The sequence below is a fragment of the Xenopus laevis genome, chromosome 2L, assembly GCF_017654675.1.
Source record: "Xenopus laevis strain J_2021 chromosome 2L, Xenopus_laevis_v10.1, whole genome shotgun sequence".
Lineage (NCBI taxonomy): Eukaryota > Metazoa > Chordata > Amphibia > Anura > Pipidae > Xenopus > Xenopus laevis.
The window spans coordinates 18150455-18161140 of record NC_054373.1 but is presented as its reverse complement, the minus strand read 5'-3'; the positions used below and the strand labels follow the sequence as shown (position 1 = coordinate 18161140).

At 41.5% G+C, this 10686-nt stretch overlaps 1 protein-coding gene across 1 annotated transcript in view; it reads right to left on the bottom strand.

The window, feature by feature from the left end:
• Window positions 1-778: 778 nt before the first annotated feature.
• Window positions 779-10686, bottom strand: part of mrpl39.L (mitochondrial ribosomal protein L39 L homeolog) — a 57517-nt gene continuing 47609 nt past the window's right edge. Inside the window, exons 7-10 of the mRNA XM_018245967.2 lie at window positions 9589-9654; window positions 7581-7734; window positions 5172-5219; window positions 779-879 (exon numbers count right to left, since the gene is read on the bottom strand). Coding sequence (XP_018101456.1) covers window positions 826-879; window positions 5172-5219; window positions 7581-7734; window positions 9589-9654 — 322 coding nt within the window. The 3' untranslated portion in view covers window positions 779-825. The remainder of the gene's footprint in view (window positions 880-5171; window positions 5220-7580; window positions 7735-9588; window positions 9655-10686) is intronic.

The following is a 10686-nucleotide window of genomic DNA, read 5'->3' as shown; positions in this document are numbered from 1 at the left end:
GTACACACATTCATTTTACAGCGCTGCGCAATATGTTGGCGCTCTAAAAATACATGTTAATAATAATAAAGAGTCCTGAAATTAAAAAAAACCCTAAACCATCAGCCAGGCAGCCTGCAGAGGCAAGGTTCTTCAGGAATTCGATCAATACAGTGCTACGCAATATGTTGGCGCTATATAAATACATGTTAATAATAATCTTAAGCCAAATGGAGGGCTCTTTGGTCTTCAACCCCCTAGCCAGAAGGCCTGTAGGAGCAAGGGCCTTCAGGAACTTCACCATAAGCCAAGGGAGAGCCCATTTTGTCCTCAATCCCTCCCATCCAGAAGGCCTGCAGGGGCAAAGCTTTTCAGACCCTCCTTCTCCACAAAGCAAGGGATGGTCCCTTTACAGCCATAAGGGGACAGGCAAGTCTTCAACCCATGGGTTCTACAAAGGATTGTGCCACCAGTAGGGACAGGGGTAGAAACCTAATTAGCAAGCATCCTCCCCCCTAGATCATCAGGGCCATGATCCATAAGATAACCAAACAAATAAATATTTAAAGTGGACTACGAATGACTGTGGGCCACCATCCCATCTCTGAAAGTCTAGGCACCACAGATGTAGAAGGTCTGGGGCATAAGCATCCCAGGCTTTAAGCTCTGCAGCTCAAGGCCAACAAATTGAACATGTGATCAGTTTAAATCCTCAAGCAGAAAATCTATAGTATATAAGGTGGATGGGTTAATAACACTATAATAGCAATAGTATTACTGAAAAGAAAAACATGCCTCCCAATATTTAATTGTTTTATTAACATTCATACAAAAACATAAGAGAATTTATGCAGGACTTGGTTGTTGTTGTTCTGCCTCCTGATGTTGTTCTTCCGTGACCTACGAGTAAAAAAAAAAACATACTTTAACAAGTAAAAATGACAAATATCTAATTACGCTGCTGCCGTGAAGCGTGCGCTCCAGCTCCCTGCCAAAAACTGCACCCGGAGTTGAATAACTCACAAGGGTCTGATAGATATGTCAATTCAACAAGAATTTGCTCCCGTCTAGGCGCCTTCATTTCTGCTCAATTCACAGCGCCAATTATCACACAAACGGAATGAAGCGTTTTTTCCCCTGGATACTTTCCCCTGCATATTTAAAATGTAATTATGTAAAAAGCTATAAAAGAAAGGCTTCTAAATGACTTAAAGGGGAAGTCTCACTTTCGGGCAAGGCTGTTCTTCTCCAGTGTTTATCCGGCTCTATTTAAAGTGTGGAGCTATTTTTCTGCATAATTCTACACGCTGAATATTTTATATCCAAATTACTGCCCTGCTCGGTTTACAACATTTATAATTTAGATGTATTTTTTTGCAATATAGATGCATTTTCTTCCTATATAATTCTAGCCATTAAATATTTTATATTCAAACTGCTGCCGAGCTTCTTATTCAGAATTTGGAACAATCTGTCTGTGACAACACATGCCCTAGCCCCCAGCCAGTCCTTTAGAGAGATGGCTTTCATAGTGATATAAGCCATAAAAAATATGATTCCTTCAATATGAGACCAAAAAAACCAGATATAAACTTGTCCACAGCCATGCCACATATGGGAGCACTATGGCCTTTTGGACTCCACTAAGCACCCACATTATGTAACACTATGGGGTGCCCATGACCATTTTGTTGTGACTTTATAAGGCTGAGAGAATAAAATTCAGCTCATGAATGAAGGGTTTATAGTAGTGAGTTGTGGATTGGAATTGTTTAACCTGTGCCTACCCTAACCCACCCAGCTAAACCTTTCACAGCACTATTGATACCCAATCCTGACCCACACCCTTTGACCTTACAGTAGTGATATGCAAGTCAGAAAAAACCTTAACTAGCACCTGACCCTAACCCACAAACTTTTGCCATTGAAGAAACCCCACCCAACCCATACCCTTATCATCTGACTCTGTATTCTGTGCGTGCGACTCCAAGACACAGAATCTTTGGGAGCAGCAGAGGCTTGTACTTTCTCAGTCTGACCCACACCAAATTTCAACCCAAACCCACCCAACTGGTAGTCAGCCCACAGGTCACCCCGGGTTTCGGGTCAACCTGCACATCACTAGTATACGGGGCATTAGTAAACACGTTACTGAAGAGGGTGGGATCTGTGTGGTGACATCCTGTCTTAGTCCAGTTGGGCAGACCCATACCTGACCTGGACCCGCCATCCACTAAGCTCCCCCACTTAGACCCACTACCAGACCCAGCCTTCAAATAACTCTCTTACCACCGACCAGGCACCCACCATGCCGGAAGTGGTGTCACTGTGAACTGGAAGCCACGTCACACCGGAGCCTATTCCGATATTTCTGCCCAAACCCTACCACCTTGCTGATATTCCGTGGGTACTCAACCCAATGCAAAACTCTACCACATAATAGGTCAGCCTGAACCTGCCCACCCATCCATTTCGGACCAACCCGCTCCAACCACTGGTTTCAGGCCGACCTGCACATTGCAGTTAGAAGCTGCCCCGGATGAGCAGTGAAACGTCTTCAATGATTACTCAGCAAGTCCAGTTGTTTTAGAATTTCTTATACTAGATTTAGTGCATATTGTTAGTTATATGGAAATCCAGACGTTATGGGTACGTCCTATATTTGTGCAAATGTAATCGTCACGTTTGCTTGGAGATTATTTTAGGAGCTGCAAAGCTGAGACATCAGAAGAGAAAGTTCACAGCTCATTATGCTCAATTGTTAGAATTTATTTATGACTTTTATCTTTGCGTTTCCTCATTCCAGGACTGGTTCTCTGATGGACTAATAAAAATATATAAAATTATTGCACTTCTCCTCTTCTCCCCTCTGCACCTTTTCCCCCCAAACCATGCCTTGCACTAAAGAGAACCAAAGTTCTACAGAAGGAGTTTGAAGTTATTTCAAGACATATAAAAGTTGAGGAATTCCAGCTGGTCCCTGCGTGTGACTAGCACAAACATGGTGCTCTGAAAAATCACCTACGGCTTCTTGATAATGCCCACAGAGAGAGAGAGGAATGGCCTTTGATGTTTAAGCCTTCTATCTTGGTGTTACTGTTCCTTCAAGTATTACAAGAACTTTCAGCCACATGTAAGATTGTATGTACCTAATGTACAGCATGAGCCATTTTGTAGCTACCCTTCCAAACCTATCGGCTGCTTGGATTCCTAAAGGAGGCACCATTTATGTACCTACTGTATGTTCTGCTTGGACATATAACTTATGCACCACTTATGGAAACTATTGTATGTTTGAATATAATAGCCCCTTGGCCATCTTTGTAAGTGCAATCTGCCTACTGAATTTATCCATTGCTCGAGTTCCTAAAAATATATGTGACTAGAGTAACTAATGTACAGGTATATGTGCTGCTTGTGCATCCAATACTAAATAAAAGCAAACTACCAGCAACCACATTTATGGATTTACAACTAAAGTTGGCAAATAATACTGATGTCATGGGTGCAGGCTGGAGAGAGGGTGCTGCAGGTGATTCTATCCCATATTGTGACGTTGCAGGCTCTGGACCTTATAACCCGGTGAACCCCAACCAGAGGCTCATGAGCAACATGTTCCCCTCAACCCCTTGGATGTTGCTCCCAGTGGTCTCAAAGCAGGTGCTTATTTTTGAATTCCAGGTTTGGAGGCAAGTTTTAGTTGCATAAAAACCATGTGTACTGCCAAACAGAGGCTCTTGTTGGTTGCCAGTCCATAAAGGGGCTACCAATAGCGAGTCACAGCACTTACTTGGCACCTCTAGGAACTTTTTCATGCTTGTGTTGCTCCCCAAACATTTTTACATTTGAATGTGTGAGGAAGGGGGAAAAAAAAAAAAAAAAGGTTGTGGACCTCCGATATAAGCTTTACAGCCCAACAGTCAGTGCAGCTATAAAACCCTAGAAAGACTGTTTGAAAAAGCACACTGTGCAGATATGAGTATATATGACACACTTACATCCTATGTATAAGAAATAACATAGATCAGAAGTTCCCATACTTTAGTAATGTTAGGTCTACTTTTAGGGGGAAATTCACTAAAGGGTGAAGTGACTAACGTTCGCGAAAATTCACAAGCGTGATGTCATTTCGGGACTTCACCGATTTACTAACGGGCGCAGGCGTAACATCGCTAGCGAAGGAGATAGACTCTAGCTCTACTTCGCTCTGACGAATGGTCGTAACTACACAAATGTACTAAGATGCGCCTTTTACTCAGCGTTACCTGTTCTGCCAGACTTGCCTTCACCAGCTCAGACCAGGCGAAGTGCAATGGAATTTATAGGGCTTCTTCAAAAAGTCCCAAAAAAATGCTGGTGTCTATCAGGGTGACAGGCTGCAAAATTCCGTAAAATATTTTTTGGGTTCCTGGCCTCCCCCATATATTTCCTACCATATGGCTCATAAAATATACACTGGGCTCATGTTTAGGGCAATATAACAACTTTATTTTATTTTATTAAGGTTCCCTGGGCTTGTGTAATGTAATTTATTTGCTGCAACATATGTCCATTCAACTTTAACTTCCCACCGTATGCAAATTAGCCAATGCTAGTGCAACTTCGCTTGGCTTGGCGCAGTAACGCTAGCGCAACTTCGCTTGGCTTGGCGCAGTAACGCTAGCGCAACTTCGCTTGGCTTGGCGCAGTAACGCTAGCGCAACTTTGCTTGGCTTGGCGCAGTAACGCTAGCGCAACTTCGCTTGGCGTAGTAACGCTAGCGCAACTTCGCTTGGCGTAGTAACACTAGCGCAACTTCGCCAGAGTTCAGCGCCCTGGACGCAACTTCGGATTTTAGTGAATTAGCGTTGTCCTGGCGAATCTACGCCAGGCGAAGTGTTGCGATGTGAGCATAGCCGGCGCTGGCTAATTTCCGTTGGTTAGTGAATTTGCCCCATAGTGATGTTGTCCCATTATGATCTACATCCATAATATCACTGTTAGCATTGTGTTCCATGGAAAATATTAAATATCATATTGATTTATCAGAGAATGTATATTACTATATTTTTAAAACAACTATTTCTTATGTAGCCTTAACATAAATATCTGAATGAAAAGAATGAAACAGGCGGGTGATTTAGTCACCAGCTAAAGGTTTACTGGTAGATCCCGATCAGTCAGTTGAACAACCCTGACATAGATCATCTTACCAGTTTCTGTGATCTTTTCCGCAACCTGTTCCAGACAGTGTGATGAGCCTGCACAAAACATTTTATAGTTAAAAAGGAGTCGTGTTTCACTTGCCACAGTAATGCATGACAATTAGGCACCATCCCGAGAAGCCACATTATTGGTATAAGTAAAGTCAAAGCAAGTTAAGTGAAACAGTTCTGGATAGAAGAATAGAACTCTATTCACAGATATACAGAACCTAAGAGAAAAGTTTGGTTTAGATCCTATTAAAAGGAACTCGGGCTATAGGAAGCTGCACCGGTGCATCAGGCAGTGCCCTAACCAAGATGCCAATGTATTTACTACCCCAGTGAATGTTTAATCATGCACAACACACAGTTAAATACATGTTCTATTTGGGGGTTAACACAATGTCACAGTGCAATTCTCTGTTGCAAAAAGACAAAACGTTAGTTTGCTGGATTCCAGCGTAGAGGCAAAGAAACACAGAATTGAATAATTCAGTAATTGTATAATCCTATATAAAAGCATCTGGTGGCAGCGGAGTAGAAAACAGCACTTTTTATATATCTCGAGTGTATGTAAACAATGGGCCTTTGTAATTACACCGGACGGTGCACAAAGCAGATAACCGATATTTGCAGGAACCCCACTTTGTTCATATTAACGAGCACCACTTGAAGGTGCCAAACAAAAATCAATGCAACCAACTGGGTATTAAACTGTTCGATGAAGGTTTTAAATGTCTGTCGCTCAATTCAGTTAGCCATGTAAATATATAGCAGGGCTTTCTCTTTCTTCTATTAATGACTGTTATTTCATTTACTGTTACATAGAGGGACATGCACCTCTTTCTGCCACCAACTTTGTGGTGCTTGCAGACAAAATACAATAGAGGACATTGATGATACCAATTATCAGAGCAGCTGTTATGGGAGGTGGGACCGACCATGGGGAATAGTCCTGAGCAACTCATTTACTGCAACTATGAGGAACAATAGTTGGTGCCAATTAAATGGTACAACAAACTATTAATGGTTGCATTTGGGAAGGGAATATGGGATAGCATGTATAGTAGTGACAGTATTGTAGGGAGAGATGCCTTTAGTAGCAGTGGGATAATAGTCTCTGGGAAGGGAGTGTGGCTGTGGGATAGCAGGTATAGTAGGGAGAGATGGTGCCTATAGTAACAGTGGATAATAGTCTCTGGGAAGGGAGTGTGACTGTGGGATAGCAGGTATAGTAGGGAGAGATGGTGCCTATAGTAACAGTGGATAATAGTCTCTGGGAAGGGAGTGTGACTGTGGGATAGCAGGTATAGTAGGTAGAGATGGTGCCTATAGTAACAGTGGATAATAGTCTCTGGGAAGGGAGTGTGACTGTGGGATAGCAGGTATAGTAGGGAGAGATGGTGTCTATAGTAACAGTGGATAATAGTCTCTGGGAAGGGAGTGTGACTGTGGGATAGCAGGTATAGTAGGGAGAGATGGTGCCTATAGTAACAGTGGATAATAGTCTCTGGGAAGGGAGTGTGACTGTGGGATAGCAGGTATAGTAGGGAGAGATGGTGCCTATAGTAACAGTGGATAATAGTCTCTGGGAAGGGAGTGTGACTGTGGGATAGCAGGTATAGTAGGGAGAGATGGTGCCTATAGTAACAGTGGATAATAGTCTCTGGGAAGGGAGTGTGACTGTGGGATAGCAGGTATAGTAGGGAGAGATGGTGCATTTAGTAACAGTGGATAATAGTCTCTGGGAAGGGAGTGTGACTGTGGGATAGCAGGTATAGTAGGGAGAGATGGTGTCTATAGTAACAGTGGGATAATAGTCTCTGGGAAGGGAGTGTGACTGTGGGATAGCAGGTATAGTAGGGAGAGATGGTGCCTATAGTAACAGTGGGATAATAGTCTCTGGGAAGGGAGTGTGACTGTGGGATAGCAGGTATAGTAGGGAGAGATGGTGTCTATAGTAACAGTGGATAATAGTCTCTGGGAAGGGAGTGTGACTGTGGGATAGCAGGTATAGTAGGGAGATATGGTGCCTATAGTAACAGTGGGATAATAGTCTCTGGGAAGGGAGTGTGACTGTGGGATAGCAGGTATAGTAGGGAGAGATGGTGCCTATAGTAACAGTGGATAATAGTCTCTGGGAAGGGAGTGTGACTGTGGGATAGCAGGTATAGTAGGGAGAGATGGTGCCTATAGTAACAGTGGGATAATAGTCTCTGGGAAGGGAGTGTGACTGTGGGATAGCAGGTATAGTAGGGAGAGATGGTGCCTATAGTAACAGTGGAATAATAGTCTCTGGGAAGGGAGTGTGACTGTGGGATAGCAGGTATAGTAGGGAGAGATGGTGCCTATAGTAACAGTGGGATAATAGTCTCTGGGAAGAGAGTGTGACTGTGGGATAGCAGGTATATTTCTTACCTTTAAATGCCATGGCAAAGACAGTCCTTGGAATCTGCGCACATGTTCTGATGGAATATTTGGAAGGGAATGACCTGCTGTCACCTCGTACTGCTGACAGAAACTTGTTCTTGGAATGTGAGGTCCGTCAGTGAGGTCCACGAAATCACCAAATCTAAAGAACATCATGAATGTGTCACATAGATATTTATACAATAGTTTTATGTGGCTGGGAATGTTAAAGTGGATACTTAGAAAAACAGCGCTGGCCTTGACATTTTTAAAAAACAAAGAGGATTGTACTCAAACACTGGGTCGCAGAACTTTCCTCAAAGGTTACAAAAATGTATGACTTGGAGATTACACCTTCTGTATGGCAGCTGCTTTTCTCCAAGAAAAAAAAACAACTTATGAATTGTAAGAAATGTAAAACTGATTGGGCGGCACATTTAGGGGATTATTTATTAAAGTTTGAATGCCAAAAACTCGAAAAATACTAGTTTTTTTTTTTTTACTATAAAATCCAAATTTTTAGTGAATAAAAAAAAAAAACTTTAATTTTTCGGGATTTATTAAACCCCAAGGATGGAAAAAGTTTAAATCCGGCATCTCAGATCTGCCAAGGTTGTATATACTGTAAGTCAATGGGAGAGGTCCTGAAGATATCCTGATCTGCGCTGGGTTTCAGGCAATAATCCGTAGATTTTGTGGTTTTCAGGGTGGAAAATCCTAAAAATTTGTACGATTTGAATTTTCATACAATTTTCAAATTTGTTTTGAGTTTTTTCTCCGCAATGGAATTTTTCGGGAAAATGTATTGATAAATAAGGGAATATAACCCCTGGGGATACGATTGGAGTATATTTCAGAAAAGATTTCGATATGTTCAGATTTTTATAAATAAAACTAAAGGAAAACTATAACCCCAAAATAAATACTTAAGCGACAGATAGTTTATATCAAATCAAGTTTCATAATAAAGAATCTTACCAAATTGGAATATATATTTAAGTAAATATTGCCCTTTTACATCTCTTGCCTTGAACCACCATTTTGTGATGGTCTGTGTGCTGCCTCAGAGATCACCTGACCAGAAATACTGCAGCTCTAACTGTAACAGGAAGAAGTGTTGAAGCAAAAGACACAACTCTGTCTGTTAATTGGCTCATGTGACCTAACATGTTTGTTTTGTTTGTGTGCACCATGAATCCTACGACCCCAGAAGACGGCCCTTGTTTTTTAAAATGGCAATTTTCTATTTATGATTACCCAATGGCACATACTACTAAAAAAGTATATTATTAATCTTATATTAAAAGTATATGAATGGCTTATTTACATGAAGCAGGGTTTTACATATGAGCTGTTTTATGCATTATTTTCTTTATAAGGGATGCACCGAATTCAGGATTCTGCCTTTTTTCAGCAGGATTCGGCTGAATCCTTCTGCCCGGCCCAAACGGAATCCGGATCCTAATTTGCATATGCAAATTAGGGACGAGGAGGGAAATCTCATGGCTTTTTGTCACAAAACAAGTAAAAAATATTTTCCCTTTCCCATCCCTAATTTGCATACGCAAATTAGGATTCAGTTCGGTATTCAGCCGAATCTTTCGTGAAGGATTCGGAGTTTCGGCCGAATCCAGGATAGTGGATTCGGTGCAACCCTAATTTTTATAGAGACCTACATTGTTTGGGGGCTATAGTTTTCCTTTAATATTGACAAAAGGCTAAGAAGAAAAAGACTTAGAAATAAGTGGCTTAGTATTGTGATTTATTAATCCTTTCCGGGACCATATTGCTGAGAGAGAAGGAGAACGCACCGCTTGGAATTAACTTATCTGCTGTTAATGTACAAATAAAGGCGGCTTCCTCTTGTGTGTGACAATTTTCCCTGTTATCCCCCATTACTGAAGCTTTTTCCAGTAAAAACCCCAGAGGAATTAGCATGGCAGTAGCTTTAATAGCAACGTGTGTGCTCTCCACTGATACCATAGAGACGCCGCTGATATAAAGGAAAAATACTGACCTGTGCACCGTCACTAGTCCCTGGGGGCTCTGCGCTGCTTTTTCTTCAACAAGGATCAGTTTGTAACTACATGGAAAAAGCACATTGTCACTAGAATAAAAACCAAAACTACACTCCCTACATACACATAAGGAGGAAATACACCCTTAAAGGAGAACTAAACCCTAAAAATTAACATGGCTTAAGAATGCCATATTTTATATACTGAACTTATTGCACCGGCATTGAATTTCAGCTTGTCAATAGCAGCAATGATCCAGGACTTCAAACTTGTCACAGGGGGTCACCATCTTGAAAAGTGTCTGTGACACTCACATGCTCAGTGGGCTCTGAGCAGCTGTTGAGAAGCTAAGCTTAGGGCTCGTCACTAATTATCCAGCAGAAAATGAGGTTGGTCTGTAATATAAGCTGATGCTACAGGGCTGATTATTAAATTCTGATGCTAATTGCACTGGTATCTGTGCTGCCATGTAGTAATTGTCTGTATTAATTACTAATCAGCCTTATATTGTGACATTTCAATTCTATGTGTACTGTATATTGTGAGTGGGTCCCTAAGCTCAGTAAGTGACAGCAGCACAGAGCATGTGCAGTGAATCAGCAGAAAAGAAGATGGGGAGCTACTGGGGCATCTTTGGAGACACAGATCTTTACTGCTAAAGGTTTGTGGTTGCCTTGGGCTGGTACAGAAGCCAAAAACATAATGTACAACATTTCTAACTACTTCTTTAGTTACGCTTTAGTTCTCCTTTAAACTACCTTAAACTTCTATTCTGCCCCATTCCAACCTGGAATTATAAATGCTACTTCATTTATGATTTTTTTTACACCCTTTACTATTCTTCCTTTCTGAATTCCAAACTGCTGGCTGGTTGCTATGGTTATTTAACCCTGGCCTGCAGTTAGCAGGTAAAGGACACAAATGAACGTGAATAAATGCTCAGAGCACTTTGGAAAGCACTTTCACAATTGACATTATTTATTTCTAGTTATGACTAGGTATAGTCATAGTATAGGTATGAATAGGTATAGGACTGGTATCCAGAATGTTTGGGACCTGGGGTTTTCCAGATAACGTATCTTTCCAGTAGGGATGCA